The following is a 25,475-nucleotide window of genomic DNA, read 5'->3' as shown; positions in this document are numbered from 1 at the left end:
TCTTGCACCGCTCAAGACAAAGACAGTCTCCAGCTTTGCCTATTGGATGGCTACTGACCACAGTATATTTAGTATGTAGCAGATCATCTTTTCTAAGAGAAGGTTTATAATGCTAATGTCATAGCCTAAACAATCCTCTTATTTGAGAGACAATGGGAATCAGACAGTTTCATATATTTCCGATACATCAGCGATCTTTAAAAGTACAGTTCAAAAAAAATTCAACAATCTTAAGGACAGAAGTCTTGGTCCCATCAAAATAAATACCGATATATCCTCTTTGAACCTCGGCTCCCTCCTCTCCACCTGTTCTCAGTTCAGTATCACCGCTGGATTTTAAGAGAGCGCAGTAACTAGGGCCTGTGCTCAGATCAGGGTCTGTATTGGTTCATCTGTGAAGGCAGCAGATTGCTCCCGAATCTATGAGGTGCTGCGCCAAAAGAAGTTCTGTATCCTTGTCCTGTCGGCATTCTAGTTCCCATTCCCAAGCCTACACCCATCCCGAGCCCAGTGCCTGGCCGTGCAAAGCCCTGATTGAGCATACTTGTGTAGGGGGATGCCCCAAAATTAAGACCTAGGCTGTAAGGCCTATGCTGGTGTGCGCTGGGAAAAACCACTGGCTGGATGTTCTGCCCCGGTGTGTTGAATGAGAATTCTGGAGGTGGGCTGCTGGGTTTGGCAGGTGTGGACGTTAGGGGATCCAGCTCTTCGGGCTGTTTGGAAGAGGGAGGGAGAACGGTGGACAACCCCCCGTAATCAGAGGGGCTGAGCGCGTTGGTTGGAAGCGTTCCAGTTATTAGGGATGGACGGATCCAGTCATCCTTAAAAATCTGAACTGTCAGTGTAGAGACCAGGGTGTAGAGGCGGTTGGTCACGTGAGCGAGCACCATCTGCTCGTTGGCATCTCTTCGAATGCGGACATGCACAGAGCCAGCCTGTACACAAAGCCGGTGGAAAAGACAGGGGGGGTTAAATGTGTGCGCCTGTGACTGCGGTAACTCTGTCTCTATTTTAGTCAGACTTTTTTTAGTGCTTCGTCAAGAGTGGAGAGAAGCTGAATCACAGACTTTAGTCTGATTATAGGCCCTTTAGAAAGCTTACAACACTCCAGCAGACACTTTAAATCTTGTGGAAAAAAAGTAGGACAAACGTCTAATGAAATGCTGAATTAAGCAGAATTAGGCAAACAAACTTTGCAGCGGTACATTATGACTAAACGCTGAAAATTTCCAAGGCATTTTAATCTCTTGTACAACTAGGCCAACTTTGCAAACGGGCTGCTGCAAGCGCAAAAAATTACATACTAATAAATTACCTTGTTAGGTTTTCCTCAGTGCATCAGGAAATATAAAATGGGTGCAATACTATCAAAACAACTTTTTTTGGCCTGACTATGCAACCAGAGAGAGTAATGAAGCTGGAAATGAGCTGATAGTGACAACTCAGAACAGGGAAGTGAAGTATTAAACTGTAACGCACCAGAGAACCAAAGCCAATAGTCCAGAAGTGTTCATTCCGAACCTCCAAGACACCATCAAAAGTGGAGACCTGACATGATACAAATACAGAATCAGTCATTATTTGAGACTGAAAGTGGACAGAATTTAAAGCAACGACATAATAACACTTTAAAAATGAGAAATTTCAAGAGAAAATTATTTCTTTAAATACAATCTAACAGGGTGCTGAGGAATGCAACCTCTACCTCTCTGAGAAGTTTATCAAGCTGGCCAATGACATGGGAAGGAGTGGTCTGGAAGGGAGAAAGAACAGAATTTACTGCACGATAAACAAGCATACTATGAGAATGTGTGGTACATGGAACTTCATGGCGTTTTCAAATTGTGTATGTAGGTGTTGTGGGTGTTGGTGGGATATATACCTGTAGAAGCACTTTCCCACTGTATACGCTCATTGGGTACATGGTCCCAAAGGTCATGAGGGCTATAGCCACAGCAGAGGCGGTGTCCACAGCATTGTAATTACTGCAAATAGAGAGAACATGACAACTCCAACATATATACTGTGATTAACAAGAGTTTTTACTGGGCCTCATGAAAGAACTGCACCTATGTGCAGAACCAATCATAAAACAAATGCAGCAAGAATTTAGGGAACTTTGCGAAAACTTCGGAAATTTTGGTATTCGTCAATGTTTTATTAGCTGTCATTTGTTCTTGGGTAAAACTGAACTATGTTTGCTAAGGATGACTGTCCCATTGTCTTCTATACGACGTGATACAAACAATCTGTTACATAACGTATGATAATATAATTTAAGTAATCATACAGCAGACTGATTTGGGAGCGCTCAGCTTACTTGATCTCGATGAGCATATAAGTAATGCCAAGTGCCAGGGCTCCAGCCAGGTTGATCAGGACAAATGGGTTCATTCGGGGCAGGAGAAAGCTGCTCAGCCCTGGGATGATCCCACACAGACTGCAAACACACACACACACACACACACACACACACAGAGTGAGATTAACAATCGCAAACAGCGACAAATACTTTCATCCCCATTCAGATACGTGTTGATGAGTGTGAAGTAATCAGCATTTTTCCAAGACTTGCCAAAGGAGCACAGACAGACAGACAGACAGAGAGAGAGAGAGAAACCCTACACGAGGCCTCTGCATTCAGAATATCTTGTGCTCATCCACACACTTCCACACTGACACTGGCATGATTCTGGAGCCCCAGCTAATGGTTTGCAGCTTCTTCATTGTAATTACTTACTAGCATTCACCAGCTGCGGCTGTCTTAATTATCCCGTTTTTGCCTGGATAAATATTTTCCCGCTCATAAGCTGAGGCTGGGACAACATATTGAAATATGTTTTGTGGTTGATGTATAAATGAGATTTGAATCTCACAGTCTCAACAAGCATTAAACATTTGAAAAAAGGGGAGTCTGGGACTAGTAGACTGTAAGTTTGGCATTTAAACAGCCTCTTTCCGGCTCACTGCTCTTTTTTGTGAGCGTGGTATGAAGATTTGTTCTCTACGTGGATAAAACTGAAAGACTGTTCAAATTAATGAGACCTGTCACAGTAAACCGAACATCAGCGTGTTGGAGATAACAATCTATATTAGACATACATATTTAGACAGAGTAAAAATACAGCAATACAAATCTGCTCACTGGAAGAACTCCAAATTGGTTTGATTTTTGAGGTTTTAATATTTCAGAGCGATCTTGTCTGCAGCCCTATATTTTTAAAATCTGATCTGAGCTTGATATAAATTCATAGAAAAAGTTGAAAATCCTACTGACCTGCAATACATACATGTCCACTTCAACTATTAATCATTCAATTAAGTACAAAGGGCTGGTTTTACTTAGGCTCTATAATTCTAAAACAGACATCTTTTTAAAGGGGGGGGGGGGGTATAATCCCAATAATCTGATAATCTTTCGGGTGCATTGATAAAATTTGAGTCAGAACAGAACAGTGTGATTCCCTCAGTACTTGTCAGTGCAGTCTGGAGGGTAAAGCCACCGCCTTGTTTTCAGAGTGCCAGGCACTGTGTTTTAATCCTCCAGTATGAGATGGAAAATGTGGGATTAGGGAAAGACAAACAAACACTAGATATTATGTCAGCTGGCTCCAAACATAGGCCTCAATCCACTACTCAAATCCACTTCAGTCAACAGCAGTGGAGGCAAATATGAAGCTTATATAATATTTGCCCCAAAATACGGCGACAGGAGTATAACACAGATACATGAATGCCACGATTACACGGGATTTTCAAACACGGAGTGATAAGGAGAGGGTACATCCTGTTCAAAATGATCTCTGAAGCAATCATATCATCATTCCATTAATGGAGGTGCTGCTGTCCCAGGTAACCTCCCACGGAGAAGGGCGGGGCTGTGACCCAAAGTGCCCTCAGACTGCATCCACAAAAAACCCATCCAAATATAAAACAGGCATCGCAACACGGCTGGCTTTAGCAATTTTTCTTCTGACATACTCTGAAAACTTTACAGCGTTCACACTGATCTAGTATTTAAGAACGAGATATGTTTGTGTGTGTGTGTGTCTGTGTGTGTGTGTTAATAAATATATCCAAACATAATAGGTTGGTACAGCAGAAGACCTGCCTATTGTGAAAGAAATTCTAAAATTCCCCTTCAGACGTACACCCATTTCTCTTAGTCACCGTCTTTAAATAAGCCCTGACACACACATAAGGAGCCTTTAAAGCTTGTCTAAAGCGCAAGGGTCACAAATCATGGCTAAGGATGACGAGGAGCTTCGATGAAGTCCTCTTGATTACAAAGATAGCAGGTTTCCCTTTTCAACGCTTCTGAATGATAAACGACTCTTGTCACGGCCCAAATCCGCGGTGATAAGAGGTGGCACCGGGCAAACCACAGCCTTACAAAGAGCAAAATGATCTCAAAGCTCGGCCCTGAAACGCTATCCCGCCGCATACATTATTCAGACAATCCAATGGTGCGATTCATCATGGTGAAGCATTTCACAGGAGAGACACTACTGCCCCACCGTGCCCAAGCACCTCCTCTTACCTCGGGGCATGACACAGAGGAGAAGGACTGGGGGGGGTGGGGGGGGGGGGGACAAAAAGACACCATCAACCTTTGACCACAGCAGACAAATCAACCAGCAGAGAGGTCGCTGTGACTGGAAACTGGATATCACACACTGTCACTCCCTACAAATGGACTGCCATCATGGTGCAGATCTACATTAGCTGCTCCCCAGTAATACTGCAGACTGCTAGAACTTCAATCTTAAAGCACTGCCTTTTTAGTCATGACAGACATCTGAAATAATAGTGCCGTCCAGGCTTTTATTTTGACACCATATTGTGGTTGTGAGAAAACAGTTAGAGAAAGGAAAACATTTCACTGTTCCCTGAAGAAGGGCTAGGAGTTGGCTGATCCGCTTAGACACAAAGAATGAGGATCAATACAGGAGGATGACTCACTGAAACGGGATCTCACCTTCTACTCAGGTCAGCAACATGCTCCTGGAGCCAACTGGTACTGGCAGCTGTTATGAGAGAGAGAGAGAGAAAGAGAAAGAGATAGAGAGAGAGAGAAAGGGCGGGAATGAAAGGGGGGGGGAGAGAGCGAGAGAGAGAGATGGGTTAAATATCCATGCAAAACAGTTCCCTCTGAACCCTTTGCTCCAACACTCTATGTATGCCTCCCTCACAACAGCTATGGTAACCCAGGAAACAGGAGATATGCTGATATTTGATCAGTCCAGTCCAGTCCAGTCAAGTCATTTAGCCAAGGGGGGCTCAGGGCTTACACCCTTTTTCTCTCTCTCTCACACACACACACACACATTTGACGACTCACTCGCTCCTCCCTCTCTTTCTTGTACACTTAAGGCTATTTGAAAGCACACACCTTGTTCTTGTTTTCTGTACTGCTCCCACACTATAAGGGTGCACTTGCCCTGATCACCATCGTGGCATACCGAGGAAAAGCATTCAGCTGTCTGGATGTGTATCGCAGTGCTTTCTGATTGCTTCCTGACTTCTGTAGTAAAACAAACTAATCATAAAGGCCAATCTCACTGTGATCTGTGATAACAAAGAAAAATCACAGGACTGGTTTGATAGCTGAATTAAGCTCTTAAAACGGACACGCTCTGCTTCAAAGCGCAACGTGAGTGACATGAAAGCATCGGACCGTCTGCGATAGGTCCAGAACGTTTGAGGTCCCTTCATCCTATGGCAACCGCTTTGACAGAACGTAATCTCAACGTAAACATTCTCTACACTGATCAGACCAAACCCGTCTCTTTCTACGATAAACTAGTGTAGAATGAAACAAGTGTTAAGCAGAGCACACCAAGCAGACCATTGTAAAAAGTGCTTGATGAAGGAATTATTTTAGCAGAATGACTTATTCATAACATGATGGTTTGGGACCTGGAGGACATGACTGTCTGGAACTCTTATGTAACGGCCCTTAGAGAATGAGTGTGCACTGGTGTGTGCATGTCTCTGTGTGCTTCTATGTCTATCAGCACATCTGAGAGCCAGTGATAAGTAAAAAAAAAAAAAAAAAAACCAGGGGGGAAGGAAAATGGTGAACCAGTGAGGGCTTATTCTTCTGGTCATTCAGTCAGTGTGGCGAAGAAATGACAACAGCATTGATGTTCTTCCTTCTGGTCACTTCTCTGGTCAGTGTTGACTATCACTTTTAATGGCACAGTAAGACAAATGCTAATCAGGACAATGGACGGATGGCAAATCCTGAACAAAAGTATCGGACCTTAAATCCTCATTTTTTTAGGACGGCTCGACCAATTACGTTATGACCTAAAGAGCGTTAGATATAAGGTGCTGAAGTGATATATGGTCTTCCAATGATCATCAAATGTGCTTATGGATGTTAAAAGTCTCTCTGATAGTAGCTTCTGTACATGCAATTCACCACTTAGTAAAAGGAGTTAACGCCCCACCAATCTTGAGTAATTATATGTTAAATTTCAATGACAAACTGAAGGAAAAATCTAATCTCCAGTTCCAGAAACTGATTGGTTCTGAGAGCTTATCTGTCTCATTTAGAGAGCAGTTACGACGTATGTTGTGACCGACACTACGCACGTGAAGATACCCACTTAGGAGCTGGAACAAGATGCTAATGCACTCTAAACACAGATCCTCAGTCTGGGACATCACAGAGGTTGATCTGATAAAAGGGCGGATCTGAACCGATATGCTCTCTCTGTCATGTGAGTGCATTGACAAACCAACGTGGGCTCGGTTCCAGGATACAGGTAGACTAAATAGTGAATCCAGGGTAGACTTTTTTTTTTTTTTTTTTTATCTCAAGTGGGTGGTAAGTAAGCTGTGACCAAACTAATCTAGTACACTGCTCTCCTAAACAGATTAATTACTCCACAGAGAGAAGCCAATTACGCCCACTAAGACGTGAGAACTACCAAATGGCAGCATCTGGTCCTGGAAAGACCAATCAAATGGAACTGACAAATCAGACCTCGGGGCTAACACTGCTGAGGAGCATCGCATAAACATTTACACATGTTTGTTTCCAGTGCACTCAGTGTTTATAGAATACACAGGCAGAAGAGGGAGGACTCGAAACGCAGCCAATCCCTTTGCTCTCAACCTCTGACACCAGCGGTCTACGCTCAGTGCCGACACTCTAACACACATCTCCCTACTGTGACAAACACATTCAAACATATCAACAACAGGACCACAGACAGTAATATGAAGGGAAAAAAAAAAAAAGATCCAGTCATATACTGCTGTTCATGTTATACTGCATCTGAAAAAAATGACATCACAGATTGCTATCTATCTGTCTAACGCAAAAAAAAAGAAAAAAAAAAAAAAAAAGAACAGGACTATCCTGGAAGTGCTGGCAGAGGTTTGTCTGAGATCAGGAACTGAAACAAATGTGTGCTTTCATCAGTGGCAGACAGGGATTTAGATGTCCGTGGCGGACAATTAGGCCTGAGCCCCTCTTATTGCTGGGAGGATTTACACAGCACACGGACGGATGACAGTTTAGTGGCAGCTTATTCCTACAGGCACTTCTAAACGCTGCCATCTCTGGCCCTCTACTGGTCAATTGGGGTAATAGCAGGCAAATGCCGGAAGTTCAAACCGAAATTGGGAGGTAACGAGTGGCATGTAAGGTTACAACAGACAGGACTGTTTAATACCACTATAAACTAAATAGCATTAACAGGTGAATATATTTAGCAGAAGATAGGAGTTAGTTGTTTACAGGCCAGGAACAACCTTCAGCATGTTGGGTGTGGTGATTATTCTATCTAACGTAAAATGTGCATCATACGTGCGTCTTAAACTGATTTGAAGACTGAAGACACAAAAGTGCAATGTTACGTGTAAACAGACCCATAAATGAATCAGATTCAGATGTTCACAAAGTAAAAGCTGTTGGAACAGACCTACCTTCAGACACGTAGACAAAGGGCTTGTTCTTGATAGACAGCAGTGTTAGGAGGTTAAAGAAAAGAGCTACAAAGGTCCCAACCAAAAGGCGCCCCCTACAGATAATGGCAGGGAAAACAGAAGAATTATACATTTTTATACATTGCATATGCATATACATATACATTTTATCATTTTGAGAGAGCTCTAAAATTAATTATTTCAAAAAAGATATTCAGATGGCTTGTACGTAAAAGAAACAAGCAAAACTTAGAAAGAGAAAAAAAAACCACACAAAAGTAATAAAAAATAAAATAAAAAATATACACAAATGTTAATGCCATATCCACCACAAATGAACAGGACTGCCCTGTCTTTCAACCACTTGATAACTAGCAGTGTGCAAACACAGGCACATTGGCGCTGAGATCTATGCTGATCATAGGCTGCCAGCACTTAGCCCTGGTGAGAGCTAATCAGATTCAAGGGGCTGCCTTAAGTCCATTTTGTTTGGACAAAATAACTTTATTAATCTTTGTTTCATAGCAGACTAGCACGGGGGAGAGACGTCGGCATGATTAGCTGAAAATCTCATTTTTTGAGAGTTTAATGGCTAAGTCCTCATGATGTAATCAAAGCCAGCTGATCACTAAAACCGTTGTTTTCTCTAGTATTGTTGGAGCACAACCATGGGCAGAAAGGTGCGTGTATGTTTGTGCGCCGCTTACGTATGGACTTCGGGCTGCTCCACGAAGCGTTCCACGCTGCAAGAGAACAAAACCGCGTCAATTCTGAAGGAACAGCAGGACGTGGAGCAACATAGGGAAGACTGTCAGGTAGAGAGTTCAACTGAGGAGTACAGCCTTCATGCGTTAGCTGACTAGATCAGAGAAGTGAGAATGTTCATTTGCAGAGAGAGTACAGAGGTTTCACCCAAACGATATTGCTTTTTTAACTTTAACGGTCACAGACAGACAAAATGATAAGCTACACTAATTAGATGATCAAAAGAATCCCTGTTTCGCCGAAAAAAAAAAAAAAAAAGTTCTGCTTCTCCACCCTTCCATTCTTTTTTTTCGCTGTGTGGCTTCCCCGCCGCTTAACAAAGTGCAGGTTCAGCCCCTCCCCTGTCTGTGAAGTGACCGTTAGGTAAACCTCTCTCTGGGCACTCTGGCCACAGGCTCTGATAAACATTCCCACAGCCCTGAAATATTCATAGTCTACCATTTTCTGCACAGAGCAGATGAAAACAACCAACCTTTCCTTAAGGATGAACAGAGCTCCCAGCTGAACCAACACCGTGGAGGCAAAGACTGCCAGAACTTCAAACCGCTCAAACCTATAGAAATAAAAAGACAGACAGACAGACACACACACACACACATATATATATATATATGTATAAAACCTCAGAAATACAGATACATGGCCAAAAATAATAAATACTATCAAGGGCATTAAAATGAAAACCACAGTCTAATGGGAGTGACCAGGTTAATGGATCTTTGGTTTTAAGCGCGGAATCACTAACGCACAGTACATGGTGCTTTAATCTTTCAAAAACCTTAACCATATTGTGTCTACATCCAGAACCGCATGTACTCCCATCACCTCTTCTTAAGCACGGAACAAATAAAACCATCACAATCATTTAGCGGGGAAGAAGAAAAAAAAAGCGCAGCTGCGTGCGTGCGGCTATGTGCAGCTCTTTTAAGTGGTGATCATTAGAAGAACACAGACAATGAGGGTGTCTGTTAACAGCCCCCCGGACACCCTGCCTCCGAGTTCAATAACAGATTCGGATAGAGCCAAATGGTTTGTTTGGAAAACACGTTAATGCGTTCAATTCTCCCGAGACGGTGAGCGGTCTGCTCCTCGGCGACACGGCACACCCAAATGTCAGTGGGTCACACTTTGTTTACCAGCAGCACAAAAGCCTTAGGGCTGTGTCCAAACATTGCTCAGAAAACCAGGGCTTAGGGGCGAAGCTCACACCTGCTCATGCCTGACTCCCACCAGATACCAGGGCAACTTTGACCGCGTCGCTAAGGGACCGCGGGCAACGACGGGCACGGGCAGCAAGCAGGTCGAAATTTCGACTCGCCGATCGATACCGCGTCATCTGACGCACGTGGGGTGCATTTTTCTTTTTTGAACTCTTTTTTTTTTGGGGGGGGTTGAGGCGGCGCTCGGAAGGGTGCAGGCAGGAGGACGTGTAGGGATGGAGAAGGAACTGTGGTTGACGGGAGATTATCTCCTCGCAGTGTAAAAGAGTGAAGCTACAGTGACCCATTGTACTCGCTCACTGAGCACATTACGACTAAGTGAAGCTGAAAAGCAGCTTTCTGTGTTATCAGCACGGAGCAACACCCTTAGGTCACAGGAGCCAACCAAACAGAGGGTTGCTCCATCCCAGAGAAACCTATGCCATCAACATGGCCTAAGAGGACATCAACAACGCCCTCCCACTGTGTATGATATGGGCACCACATGCAAGTACATGCAAATAACATGTACAATCCAGGGCTCCAGACTGCGACCATTTAATCGCATTTTGCGACTGTTTTTGGAGACCACGTGACTCAATTTTATAACTAGGCCCCCCCATTTGTTTTTCTTTTTTTTTTTTTTTTTTTTTTTAAATCATCATTGTATATCGAGAATTAGCGTGTATGTGTGTGTGTGTGTGTGTGTGTGAACGAGACAGAGAGTGATAAGAGTGGAGAGCTAATGTGAGGCGATCATCATCATGAGAATGCAGGCTGGGGTCGATACTGCACGGGATGCCATCTACGTTGTCTTCAAAAACGTACCATACGTTTTACGACTAAGAAAAGCCTTTTTACCTTCTCATACTAAACTTTGTCATAAAGGTAACCTGTTGTTCTTTTTGTCAGACGAGCTCGTCGGATGTCGTTTTTCAAGTTGAGTTTTGAGAATAACAAGCGTTTGGGCTGTCAGACCTATTTTTTCTATTGAACATCTTTGTTGGAGGTTTCGTTTGAAGCGGAGGGACATATCTGTTCTGCTTGTAGCTGACTGCAGTGTAAACGCAAGTCTTATCAGTATGCACTATTATTTTCTTAATGAAAACTAAATTAACGGTCGTTCAGCAAACCAGTGTGAATGAACCAAAGTTTGTCCCATCTAAACTCCTTTGCCGGAAGCATCAACAGTAATGTTTGAAACGTAAATAGCTATTCTATTATTTCAATCAGTCGTTTGTCAGCTGTCTTGGCGTGACCCTATCGTAGTCCTTTGGTGTGGTTTGGTGATAGTCATCTCTACAGTGTAAGTGAGTAGGCTCTGTGCCTGTACAGGATGCCTTAACACTAATGCAAATTGCGAACCTAACACGACCCCAACTCTGGCCTGTGATGAAACGTTGTTATTTCTGTAAACTGTCCATTTATTACCAAGGCATTTATCAGTAATATTGTTAAGACGGAAAAAATATGAATGCGTTGTGTTGCGTGTCGATTTAAGTGGTGCGCCTCAATTTTGTGCTGGTGCTCCTAAAATGTTAAGTAAGGAGCATCAGTGCTACTAGTGGAAAAAGTTAGTCTGGAGCCACGCAATCAACAGCGATTACATATCAGTGATAACCACGGTATCCATTTGAGCCTATAGATACTAGCCAAAAGCAATGAGACTAAATGAGCTCATATCCATCTCACACAACCCAAATGCTTCGCAGTATGAAAACAGCACCACTAAAGTCTGGATTCAATGTTGTTCACTGATTCACAGAGCAGTTCTACTTAAATGTTAATTGGATTGAAGCCTGTATCACCTAGTGGGGGGTCCAATAGCATGGCGTAACTTTAAGGATGGAATTTCCCATACCAGTGGACCTAAGAATAAAACCAAATTAAACATTACCTCGACCACACAGACAGCCTCTTACAGGAATGCTGCCACACTTACCCAAACGAATAAGCCTGTGTTGGTCTCTTCATAGTAACCCAAGAACTTATCAGACATGTGATCAAACTGCGAGAGAGAAATGTTACACAAATTAGGCTTCACACTCAAGGCCAACAGATAAAGAGTTAAAAAAGGGGGGAAAAAAGGAGATGCCATATTTAAAAAGGGGTTATATGAGGACCTTTTCTGCTTGGGTGCCCTCTGGGTTCTAAATAATAGATTTTGTTAGTGCTTACCTGAAGAGATCAAATATGGTGAGGTACGTGTACGCAGTTAAGGCTGAAACGGAAGAATAAATAAGATGTATCACATGAACGAAAGCCTTTAAAAGAAAATATGACATTATATGAATAACACACTGAATAATCATACTCCAGTCAATCAGTATCCTAGCAACCAGCTGTGTTTGCCATCTTGATTGCATGAATTCTATGATGAATGGTTTAACTAGTCAAGGAAAGGATCTACTTTGGGCACATGAACTCCACAGCCACCAAAGCCGAAGGTTCAGCAGCAAACCAGCTTTGTCTAAGCTGGATATGAAGGGGAACAGATTAGCAAACATTTGTATGCAGACATTATTTTGTTTTCACACTTCGCCCAGCCGTGTTGGCCAAACTGAGGTGGCGTAATCCTGAAGCGCCAACCTATTTATTCATTAAGCATGACTCAGCACAAAGACACACCGGCTCTGCATAGTGTACAGGTGGATTAACTGCCTGACGAATCTCGCGAAACATCAACGTGATGATCTTATTCCCAAAGAAGATCATGTTCACGTTAAGTTCTGTTACTCCTACACTGTGTAAAACCTGAACAAGCTCCCAAGATCAAACAAAAGGTCAAACAAACTTAAATCCAATAATGTTTCTTCGGTGTTTTGTGCGAGAACCCGACGCTGACTCTATTGACCGTGTAATGTCGCCAGACCAAGCTCATCATTGACTGTAAGGGCTTCAGCTGACCAACAGAATAACCAGCTAAAAACACACTGGTTCTCACTCTCCTTAAGGAGACTTAAACTATCAGTTGGAGCGGGACAGGTACACAAAAACCGTAGAGAAAAAGGCCTGTATCCCTGCGGAGAAGAAACGAACCCTTGTACCATATTGTGAGCAGATTAAGGTCACTTGTGTATGTTTACAGACCTGATCAATGGAGATAAGAGGAAGAAACGCAGTGGAGGTAAATGAATCCGTCCGTGGAGCTGAATATTTAATAACGTCTGCAGAATAGAAGAGTAAACATGTCTGATTGGCCTTCTCCTATGCCCTACCGTCCTCTCACTTCCCCCTCTGGAGACCAAAGCCCCATTAAAGGCATTAAGTGCTGGCTAGTCATGAGAAGGATAAGCAAAAAGTTAAGGAGCCTTAGACACTGCACTCGGGTCGACAGTCCACGGGCGAGTATCGCCTTTCTCCCCTCGGCTAGGACGGGGTGGTCCCGTAACCACATGGCACGGAGCGCTCGGGTATTTTCGGTAAGAGAGATTTGCAAACTGCAGCACTCCGCTGTCATTGAGTTCTGCAACAAGCATCGACCGGGCCTCTCGGGTGTCTGTCGACGCGGCATATTAAAATAACAATAGATCGCTCCATATGTAAACTAAAAGCTTTATTGACTGACTACACAGAAACACCTGGCGGGGGAAATGGGAGACTTTAAAAGGAAGCGGCAGGGACGGCTGGAGCAGCCCGGGCCGGTGCTGACACTAGCTGCTGGGGGGTAAAATGAGACCCTGGAACTAACTGCCCCTGCCTTTCAGCCTGTGAGACGCACGCACATATGGAGACCCATGCTGGGCCGCAGAAACAGAGAGTAATGAGACCACCACAACACAGCCCTGACTGCACACACACCAACAACGGCAACAAGCGACAATACCAACAAAGCCACCAACAGCTACGGTGTTGGGGGAAATCACTTACCTTTCTATTCTGTTCAATAATTCTATACAATGTGTAGAATGCTTTTTACAATAGACGTGGCCACAAAGCAGCTTTACGGAGAATCTGAGCTGAGATCACTGGTCGTTTGGTTATTCAAGGAGGAAACCTGAGAGAAGTTAAGTCTCCTCTGCATTCTCCTCTCACTAGCACTAAGCCAAGTATAATGGAGTCAGAGTTGTCTGTCTGAGGAAGTGAGAAGAAAGATTTCTCTGGGACAAATGAGATCTATCTTAAGACATTTACTTTATCATTGTGATAGAGACACTTTTTCTTTTTCCCCTCACTGAATGCTCTTTTTTGTGACTGAAAGAATTAAGCTGTTACGGGCTCATGTCAGCCTTGTAGAACTGAATGTTGTTTAGGGAATGTGTGCTGATGCAGGTCTGTACAGAGAATTTACCCTTGGCCCCCCAGATTTCAATGCATTTACCATGCATTGTTCTCGGATACTCCCCAGGTGAAAAATATACCCTTCACATAAAACACTATCTTGTAAACCCTGACCGGCTGCACACCTGAGAAAACTGATATTAATATTGATATTGAATAAATATCAAGTAACAGAACTCCAAAGAGAGGCAAATATGGAATGTGACTCATACAGCGGGTCAGTTCACATTCACACCAAAACATGAATGACAACAACAGTGACAGAAGACCTACTTTGTCCCATGGTGTAGTACACACTCCAGCTACAACCGTGCACCTGACAGGTGACACAACGTCTTGATAAATGATGGCGAACGTTTCTCTGTGCTGGGAAGTGTATTAACTTCAGTCTCACTTTAGTTTGGAACAGTAATTAATTGGTTTGTGTAAGGCGAGGCCGCAGATGGAAGGGGAATTCTACACTTTAAGTAGGTTGTCAGTAATGAATAGACAGAGCAGATGGGTCTCTGAGGAGCCAGAGAGAAGCTCATATCAATGTCCAGGGCACTGAAAAGAGCTCCCTTTTACCAGTACTACAGCGGCAGTTTAATCCTGCCCTTTGTTTCAATTCAGGCGGCTAAATAAAATGACACACGCGTGAAAACCCATAACACTCCTTCAACAGCTATTGTACATTCACCCACTTAAAGGGGAACAATACCAAAAACAAAGGGAGACTTCATTAAACTCATAACAAGATTAACCCATTAGACACACATCTGAACAAATGTTTATTTCAAGTGTTGTTAACTGAACTGTAGACAGATAGCTTTCAGAGAAAGTTCTCCTTCTCCAGAGAGAAGTTACACAAATCACTTGCCAGTAAAGTGAAGAGAGGAAGATCAGAAAAAGGGGTTGTGTATCCCAGCACTTGCATGACTGCAATGTCCCTGTGTGATGTAGCACAGACTGTTATAATGTCTAAATCATTTATCACCTGCGTATCCTCGTTGTATTTAATCATATTTCAAGCAAGACGTTTAAAGAATTGTTCACACTCTGAACTTACTCTAACAGAGACAAGCTGAGGTATCGATCGAGGAGAGCAATGTTATCTCCATGACGCAAGACCAGAAATATCATTTGAGACGGTGTGAAGAAAACCATTCAGTCAAACGCAGAGCGAATATGAACCAAGTAGCATACAAGAGTTCCTGATTATTCTAATGCTGTCTGGTTTCATTGTATAGAGCTGTTGATTCGATATGCTGACTTTAAGACTGTGTTAGTCAACACATTCAACACGCGAGAGGCGGCCATAATTTACTGCCTTGTCAAACTGTGCTGTTCGTGCTCTGACACAGAGGAACAGAAAAGGCCCAGGGACTTGTGACCAGTCCAGTGAACAGTGACTAATGGCTACATACACACTCACAATCTCACAGACACACAAGTGAAAAACAAAATGCACAGAGGACTTTCTTTCCTAATTTCACACACATGCATACACAATGACACAAGGTGAGGGATAACACAAGCAGATAAAAAAGCTGTCAAAGTCACTGGCATCTTTCCATTTCATTGGTTATTACTCTCTATAAAGGCAACTTCATAAATGGCTTTCTTTTGCCTCATTTTTAAACGTTTCTGATAACACATTGCGGGGGGGGAGACAGAGACAGAGTCAGAGACAAAGAGAGAGAGAGAGAGAGAGAGAGAGAGAGAATGAGAGAGAGAATGAGAGAGAGAGAGAGAGAGAGAGAGAGAGAGAGAGAGAGAGACCAGGCATTTGACCTCCTTTCGCTTGGCTTCCCCAAGCTGTTGACTGTGCTGTGTCTGGGACCAGTGGCTTTCCGAGCCAACTTCTCGTTTTTCTCCTACATCTCCATGCTAACACATTTCCACAAACCAACCAAAATAGCACGGCTTTACAAACAGTAGTACAAACGACAGAACAACAAACCGTTCACTGCTACATTTTAGATCAGCGCTGACTGATCTGATTAACTGCTTAATGTATTTGTAGCTATATTTTTGGGATAAAAAAAAAAGAAAATCTAATTTAACTGCATTTGAAAGGTCACTTGGACTAGAGGGTGTCAGTTGCTGTTTACTCAAGAGGCATACCAGTTTTGTATACTGATGCATACACACACACAAACACACACACACACACACACACACACAGCTCTGTGGAATGAAAAACAAAATGACTCATGCATCACAGGTTTAAATCAGAGTTATATAGCCATTGCCAAACAGGAACAATGGCGAACAACTATAAACAAAATCTCATCTGTGATCTACATAGCCCGAATGAAGCCTTTGAAGTTTCCTTAACTATTCACCACACACTACACATTGCATGCACCTGAAACCATTTATAAAACTCTACGAGCCAACAGAACAAGCCCTTTTCTGTCACTGTAAAGAGCAAAGCCAAAGGTATGAGTGGACATCATAAGAATGTGTGATAAGAATCTGAGGCGGAGCATCTTTTGCGCTTTACTGGGCAGAATTCGGTGTTTCGTAATGACCTGTAAAATAACTCTACCCCAGGGCACAGAAGCATATTGATCTGACTAAAAGAAGTGTTGACAAGAGAGGAATGTTCATATCAAATTAAAGTGTGTACATTTTCAACAGCTTGTAACCTAATACAATCTTCCAGTGCAAAATTTGATCTGGACGAGCTGACGCTAGCAAACTGTGTCCTGTAGACTCATCTGTTTTACATTTTACAGGCTATGCACTGATGCGTTAGGATCACTTACAAACACACATACACACACACACACACAAACACACTGGGAAAAATTCATACACACGGGCAATTATGCACATGTGTGCACCAATTTCTATATATATGCAAACATGCATGTAGTTAGTCAACAACATTTTGTTAACAAAAACAAAATTCAAGGAATTTTTGTCTGTGGCACAAATGAGCGAGAGAGAGAGAGAGAGAGAGAGAGAGAGAGTCAGAGAGAGAGAGGGGGAGAGAGAGAGAAGGAGAGAGAGAGAAAGAGAGAAAGAGAGAGGGAGAGAGAGAGAGAGAGAGAGAGAGAGAGAGAGAGAGAGAGGGGGAGAGAGAGAGAAAGAGAGAAAGAGAGAGGGAGAGAGAGAGAGAGAAAGAGAGAGAGAGAGGAGAAAGAGGAGAGAGAGAGAGAGAGAGGGAGAGAGAGAGAGAGAGAGAGAGAGAGGGAGAGAGAGAGAGAGAAAGAGAGCGAGAGAGGAGAAAGAGGAGAGAGAGAGAGGGAGAGAGAGAGAGAGAGAGAGAGAGAGAGAGAGAAAGAGAGAATAAAAAAAGACTGTTTGAACATTGGGCAGAGCCGCTGAGTTGGAAACCCCCCTGACAACAAGCTTGGAGCTCGTAGTAGGATTTTCCTTCCTAATGATCAGTGTGTGCACATCTAGAAGCCCTCTGATTGAACTTTATGGTTCAGCGCAAGGTCAACTGTCTTATTTCCGACTCCAAATACATGCAAAAACACACTGTGTCACTCAGAGCACGCTTCAAGCATGAATATGAATGCTGCTCACTCATTTACTCAGCATGGGTGGTGTTTGTTTCTCTAAGAGGAAACATTCACTAACCGAGGCAAAAAAGAGCACGGCACCGTCGTTTTTTTCTGTGAGAAAATTAGCCTGCCATCCTATGACGGATTACGACTAACATAAAGGGCAAATTAGCCCACCACTAAACAAATCTCGATTGAGGGTCACGTCATGCCCAGTTGTGTGGCACACGGTGAATTCAAGAAAGGGTTTGGTGTTGTGGATGTTACACACTGGCAGAGGTATGGTGAGAACACAGGAGCCGAGCAGCATTAATTCAGCGCTTGGGTAATGAGTCAGTAGGAGCTTTTCTCCGCTGTGATGATGGCCTAGTCGGATAGGGGGGTGGGGATGGAGATTCACGACGAGCACTGCAGTGCAGGCTCAATGAGGCAGAAGCCCAAAGAACAGCACTACACATGAGGACCTTAGTGCAGTGACTGGAAAACATTCAAAGATATGGAAGAGATCTAATTTGCCTGACTGCTACACAAAGGCACTAATAACCTTGTGAATGCTATGTTGGGCTCAATACCAAACCATGTAGCAAGTATAAAACAGAACAATGCAGGATAGCTCTCCCGTAAAAAAGTGGTGGTACACGTGACAGACTCGTCCTACGACGCGCTGTAATTCTGTAGTGATAAGTCTAAGACCCACATCAAAACTGGTCCAGCGAGATGTAAAAGCGCCAGAGAGTTTTTAGTCCAAGTATGTGAGATGACTCAGTGAAGCGTAATGAGGAGATACAGTTGGCTGTTATGGGCGACTGCTAAAATTAACAGGGCTATGTAAGGGTATCTGCCCCTTAAAGCCTTAAATATTACTACCAATTCCTTTGTGTGTGGACAAACACCATATGGGAAGTGTACCAACAGTTTCTTGTCCTCTGGATCTTTTGTCCTCCGTCTGCGAGCAGGGCTCGGTGGCGCTGTTTCTCTGCGCTTTGCATCGACTTTTGGATCACCTTCCCTGTTCTGCTCGATATGTGATCATCCTGTATTTCCTGTGTATCCCACAGTGGTGGCATTTTCTCCAACCTGCTGTTTTTCTCTGTCCTCTGAGCTGTTAGTCAGAAGGATTTATCCCCCCCCAAATGGACTTACTGCTGATTCCAGCACGATGATCACTCAAAACAATCAAGCCGCACATTAAGCTACACCAAACATGGAGAGATCTAATCTTCAATAGAGGGATCAAGGGTCCCTTCTGCCGCATCCTAAATCTCACCCCATTTTTACCATTCAAGTAAAAGCATGCACAGGCACTGTAAATATTACTGACGCTCATAAAAGCGCGGTGTTCTGCCGAGGGGGCGCTGTGATGGAAGATCAGTAAATCAGCTACTTCTAGGAAACACTGAGCTGACCACTGCCTTTTTTTTATTAGACGGAAACCCGAAAATTCGGCTTTAGTTGAGTGCGTCGGCTGTTTGGTTCAGAGCTGTCACTTTAAAGAGACGACACTCCGTATGACAAAGAGCGGCATTTTTCAGCTGCAGCCCTGTACACCCACGACACTTCCTGGATTAGCTCTAAACTAGTAAACAGCCAGCTCATCCCGTCCAACTAAAACTGGTCAACTACTATATTGGATGACTTGATGTGTTTGTGTGGGGCAATGTGAAACGCTGTCTTGTGGGTTTCCAGGACTGGAGGCAGTAAAAATGTGCCTGTGGAGTGATATTGTTAAGGGAAACCCTGAGACATCCACTTACCCATACTATTGGTGGAACTGCACCACATTAGCAAGCATGCCGTACACATCACATTCAGCACACCAAAGAGCAGGATCCTCCAGGACTGAAAAAAAGGAAACACACAAGGGTCAATCTATGTCACACCTAAGCAAAAGCGACCATAAACAGAGATCATTTCCAATCTTTATGTTTTATTTCCAGAGGACACCCATCGGTTTGCCATTATATCACCTAAAGGACCTGAAATCTTCTGGGGGGGAAAAAAAAAAGTGTTCCATTAGACTCTGCATCTAATGTCAGCTTGATGTTGCGTCAATGACAAACCCAGTCAATATATAAGACAATAAATTCATTGATCTAACTGTGAATGTAAAGGCCACACAGGAGCTATTAAACAAATCCCTGCAAGCTCCGTTCCAAGCTCCAGGTAATGCAGGAAAAGAAACGTTTGTGAAGCATTTCAACCTAAAAGTACAGTCCACCTGCAAAGAATGTGAAATCTCAAAGAGAAACTAAGGCACTTGGGCTTTGGCACAGAAACTCAGGCTGTCACTTTGCATCAGAATCATCCATGTTTCTGTGAGTGCTGTGAAGTTCACAATTACTGCGGTGCGCCATGTTATGACAGAGCAAGGGCGTCCTGTGACAGCCCAAGCCAGCTACAGAGATGGAAGCTGAAGTGTGTATGGCCCTGTGGCAGTGTGTGTGCACTGCATTTGTGTGTGTGCAAACACGGAGACAGGGCATTGCCTGACACTAAACCACCCCCCCCACCACCCCCTCGCCCCCGCCCCACTTCTCTGGAACAGCAATGAATATCAAATCAACATATCGCCCTCACCAGTGTGAAAGCAAAACTGCAGTGGAGCCAGCTTCAACTGTACTATGGATGTGACACAGTACAATGGATTCAAATGGAAGGAAATGGATGGAAAGGTTCAGTGGAACCACACTGTCATCGGCTCTGACAGGTTCGAAGAGAGCAGCAGCTTCCAGCAGAATGACACTACAGTTCTTTTTCAGTGCAAAAGCCCTCTCATTTAAAACACCCCATTTGATGTCAAGCTATGTTTTCTTTTCTTTGACTAACGCTGACCACAACAGACCACATGCCAAAACAAATATGCTATCTGTTTTATATTTGGAGCGAGGCATGTTGTGCCACTCAATTCATTACCCTATGATCATGTATATTCCATGTGCTCTGTGTTTGGCTGTGGTGCAGAGGAACATCTCTCTTTCTTTCTTGGTGCTTTTCTCTTTTGGCAAAGCTTGATGTGACTATTTCTTTTTCCCTCAATCAAACCAGTTCATTTTACTCTGCGTGAGTTCAGTCTGGCAGATGGAACACTTGTTGGGGTACCCTTTATCCAAAAGCTGCTTATCGCAGTACAGGTCATTGCAAAACATGCTACTATTCCCAGTAGCTCCCAGTTGTAATGCTGAGCGTATACAGCTAGTATACTGGCAGATGGAACAAAACCCCATAATTCATACAGAGAAGATTTTACCCCTGATAGCCTGAATGCTCATAAGAGTTAGTGTAGATTCCCTTTAAAAATAACAAAAACAAAAATATGAAAGAAATGCCAGCTCAAAACATACACACAGACTAACGCTGTGCAGACGACCCCCATACTGCCAAGGAACTGTTACTCAGCAGCCCAAATGTTTGGTATGGACGACTAATAGAAGACGTGAGCTTAAAGACACAAGTCCAATTTGCTTATCAGTGCTGTTTGGTTAGCTTATCGGGCTAGTTCTGTTACGTGCCCCTTAGACAACAATCTGTGTGGCAAAACCATTCAACAAAGGCAAGCAGCCAAAATGCACAGATATGTTAAGAGGTATTGTCTCCTCATTGAAAATCACAGATTTTGCTTTGAACTTTGCTTGTTGTCTAATCTATGGAGTGTAATCCAATCCTGGTTTGTTTGTTAATGCAGGACCCTGGTGTGGGCCAAGACAGGATTACACTCCTCTCACAACAATAGAATTTATGTGGCTTCCTCAACCTAGAAATTACAATTGCATCGCAGCTGTAACTTCTCCCTTAGCGACCATTTTATCAATTCACCAGATTAAGACGGCACGTTTTTAACACTGAGCTTAATTGTACCCATGCAGGTTAAGTTATTCACCTAAAGAACACCCTCGACTTCTAGGAAACTGGCAGGAGCTGGGGGATTAAGCTGAATGGGTTCTGGTTGTGCTTTGGCAGGGATGAGTAAACCGCTTAATGCATAATGCTATGGCAATCAATAAATGTTTTTGACAAGCATTGTTGTGAAACCCAAACAACTGACGAAACATAAATGCCTTAACAGAGAGATATTAAAGTGAGAGAGAGAGACAGAGAGAGAGACAGAGAGAGAGAGAGAGAGGGAGAGAGGGAGAGAGGGAGAGAGAGAGAGAGAGAGAGAGAGACAGAGAGAGAGAGAGAGAGTGCAGATTAAAGTGGTAGCAGGGCTTTGAGACCGTTTGTTATGGTGTTGTCTTCATGAAACTTACCCTTCTGTCAGATGCTACTAAACAGAATTCTTGGGACAGCTTCCCAAAAATGGATCTGTGTGATTTTCGGAAAGGGTGAATAGTGCCCTGTAACAGTGAAGAAACAAGTTAATGTAAACTCAGCTGGTCACAGATGCATACAATGAACTATTTACAGTATTTCAGGGTCTAAACTAAGGGATATGCCAAAGATTTCTTATAGCATCCTTATGCTGTCTGAGGGAATACAGGCTTTTTGTTCTTCATGTTCCAAATGTATCTAATTGTTCAACAAGAACTAATGCTCATAGAGGTTCCAGTGTTTGTGTGCATCCTTGTGCAATACCACCACCTAGTGTCAGTTTTTGCTTACTGCTTAACATACCCTCTACAACTGGACTGTGCATCTTTAGCAGTTTCACTCTTTGCAAACAGATCAGAAGAGGCTCTATTGAATAGTCATCTAAAACCCTGCTTTGATTTGGCTAGAATTTGCATAAATAGCTTGCAGTTATTGAAGGTCATTCAAGAAATGCTTACACATACATTTGTCTGAGTGCATTCCCATAACCTGAGTGGAATTACCTCAAACTTTCAATTAAAATATAACTAGGCCTGTACAAACTTACATGGCTGTTGCATGATGTCAGTGTACATGCTGCTAACCAGTCTCAGTCTTCCATAAAACTGAGATATTAACTTCTTTGTATAAATTAGACAAAACAGACGTATTTAAGAGACAAAATGCCTGTAAATCAGTATTACTCTGATAGCGCTGTCAAGCTAAATTATATTTCCCATTTCTCTTGTTTTCGTGCGTAAGGAAAAAGGAGATTTTGTTTTAAATGTGTTGAGAAACAAGTTGTCAATTTCCTAATATATATATTTACATTATTTCCAAAACTATTAGGAGGAAGATATAAAAAGATCAAATAAAACTGTCAGACCATCAAAAACAGGACCTTACCAGAACATAGGTGTCCTTCTCTTGCTTCTTCCTGTGCACTGGGGTGTCTGCAATTATTACACATGCAGCGATCAATCCCTTTCGTATATTTAACTACCTTCATATTTGTTAACATAACAAACTAACTACGCTGACTTTGATTAGCCAGGTGTTCGCTTTTATAAAATGCATGAAACTATCTAGGTTAAAGACCACTCTAAACACGTCTCGCAGGTTGAATGATGAACTGGTTAACAATACTGCCTGTCAACGGTCTCAAAATAGCGAACTTGAGTAAAATTGGGTATCTACACATACGCATTAACATAAAATTAGAACATCAACCCAGGTTAGGTGCTTAGCTTATTAAAGGACGAGATATGGGCTTACTGTGCTATCTTAGCCTACCTTCTAAATCCTGACAGTTAGTATAGTCCACCTTGTAAATATAGCTGGTATTAGTAAACCACGCTAAAATCAACACATCAGTAAAAACCAATCAAAGTCACAACATGTATAATGCTACAAAAGAACTTCATTGTACGTTAGGTAGGATATTCCTTTGCAAACAGAGGTCAGAGCTGATCATTAGCCCTAGCTAACGAGAGTTAGCTGCAGCAGTAAGCCCGTACCGGACTCCTTTATGTTGATGACATCCACTGCCACCATATCGGGTTTGTCTAGAGGTCCAACTTTCCTTTCGGTTACCCCGGACGGTACAACGTCCGGCTTCGGGCCAAATTTTCTGGGGTAGAAATCTGAAACATTGTGGTACGGCAGTCCTGTTGGAGACGTGGACGTACCGTCCATCGCCATTTTGGCTTTCTGCTAACACAACACAGCGTTATGTTTTCGCTAAGCCGTAGTACAGCACCGTGACTCCGTCATCCTACAGATATGGCGAAGCAGATTGTGTAGATGTATTGTAGATCTGTCAAGTTGCACTTCCTCTTTGACGGCACGGGAAAAAGGACAAACGATGCCTTGTGCGCACAAGGAGGATTGCTGTGTACGACCGGACAGCAATCAAGAAGCAGTGAATAACAGCAGCAGAGAAAAACAAATAATGATGCAGATTATGACATAAATAAAACAAGGGTTACCCTCTTGGTGTCATTAAAAAGATCAATTAGTGAAGTTTTTCCAGCCAGAGAAAGACCATTGACATGTTCAAGTATGGTGCATAGATGTTTTTAAATATGCTGAGTTAACAGTTTCAATAAAGTTCCCCAAAGAGCATCTAAAATGAGGGATTCAGGATAACAATGGGAGACTGGATAGCTTTTCACAGCTGATTAGCTGTTCATAAGTCACAAACAGATCGATACCTAAACCTGTTCATCTAGATTTCATTGTTGCATAGCCTCCTTTCACATTCATTCTGTGTCAAGCATTTCAGCAAGGCTGATAGTCCACTCATAAACAGCACTGTATAAGAGGGTGCATCATGGCTAAAATTTCTGTGTGATTTTTTTCTCCCACTACATAAACAAAGTTTAAGACAATTAGCTTAATGTAATCTGCTCTATATGTCTGCTGTGTTAATTATTTGTCAAATGAACCAATACTGTGAGCGTTGGAGAGGGCAGCTCAACAAGGAAATCAAAGTTATTTGAAAAATTAGCTTGGATGAAATGCAGATTTGGGAGTGTTGTTGCCACAGTAAGTGATGTGGCAGGAATGATAACAACTCAGCAACAACTCACTGGTATATCTGTGTGCCAAAGAGCTCACTATCCAGCAGATTACTACATAATGACTCATTAAGTGGATGGACTCCTTCATTACAAATACCCTCGTTACAAAGTCGCCAACTGTCCGTGTGGGTTTGAATGCAGAAGTCATACAGGAGCACCTTCTTGGAGCACCCGCTCCACCTCTGTGAATGGTTGAATATCAGACATGACCAATTGAAGTCATCCAGAACAAAGAGTATCAGCTCCTGCCCATGAGATGAGAATAACTCCAGTCATAAGCTATCACATCATGTCACTAGTTCCCTCCACTCAGTCTTTCAATGCTAAGCCTGTTTCCCCTGAACTACATACACTCAGCAAAACCTGCATCTCAACTGTTATGACAGACGTTCTGTACTCTGCTCACTGTCTACGATCTTTCACGGTGGACACGCAAGCCATGAGCTGAAAAGATTTTCACATCTGATAGTAAAAAAATGAGTGTGTAGATAAAGAGTACATTTAGGGAATAGATAAATGAGCATTTGGCACAGTTGTGCTTTATGTCTAGATGCGATTCATTGAATGGAAGAGAGCCAAGAGAGAGGCCAAAAGAGATGCCTAGTTTTCTATTTCAATGGTCATGAATGGACACATTGTAACAACACAGTTAATAGAGTGACACTGAGAAAAATGCAAGTAGGCCAAGTGCAATAGCTTTGCCATTGAATGTGTAGAGCCATTGGGCATTTTGACTTAAAGCATTCTCCAGAGTTGTAATGAACATATCCAGATGCCAAATGAGCTGCAGTATGACTGCATAATTCAAACATTTGCCAATGAATTTCAGTAGATAGACAGAAGCAATAACAATCATTAAACTGTGCATCTCAAGCCTTGGCCAAAAGTCATCAATGTATACAATAATCACTGTTATTGAA

At 42.8% G+C, this 25,475-nt stretch overlaps 1 protein-coding gene across 1 annotated transcript; it reads right to left on the bottom strand.

Moving 5' to 3' along the window:
• slc30a6 (solute carrier family 30 member 6) lies at positions 1-23,674 on the bottom strand. Its single transcript, XM_030770956.1, has 15 exons — positions 23,491-23,674; positions 22,880-22,926; positions 21,934-22,020; positions 19,441-19,525; positions 12,084-12,126; positions 11,848-11,913; positions 9,179-9,259; positions 8,649-8,684; positions 7,942-8,036; positions 4,979-5,027; positions 2,321-2,440; positions 1,883-1,985; positions 1,706-1,753; positions 1,480-1,548; positions 1-935 (listed from the first exon to the last, which is right to left on the bottom strand). Exons 1-15 carry the CDS (start codon positions 23,672-23,674, stop codon positions 372-374), a joined length of 1,677 nt encoding a protein of 558 aa, XP_030626816.1. The 3' UTR covers positions 1-371.
• Positions 23,675-25,475: the final 1,801 nt, after the last annotated feature.

Source organism: Chanos chanos, chromosome 4, assembly GCF_902362185.1.
Source record: "Chanos chanos chromosome 4, fChaCha1.1, whole genome shotgun sequence".
NCBI classification, from domain to species: Eukaryota; Metazoa; Chordata; class Actinopteri; order Gonorynchiformes; family Chanidae; genus Chanos; species Chanos chanos.
The sequence above is the reverse complement of the archived record's forward strand: the minus strand, read 5'-3'. Positions and strand labels throughout refer to the sequence as shown.

Excerpts from the sequence above, each read along its gene's own strand:
- slc30a6 (XM_030770956.1), bottom strand. The coding sequence starts at position 23,674 with ATGGCGATGGACGGTACGTCCACGTCTCCAACAGGACTGCCGTACCAC. Across the intron at positions 11,914-12,083 it reads ACCATATTTGATCTCTTCAG|TTTGATCACATGTCTGATAA; the intron begins GTAAGCACTAAC and ends TCTCTCTCGCAG. Across the intron at positions 1,986-2,320 it reads TATATGCTCATCGAGATCAA|TAATTACAATGCTGTGGACA; the intron begins GTAAGCTGAGCG and ends CTCTATTTGCAG.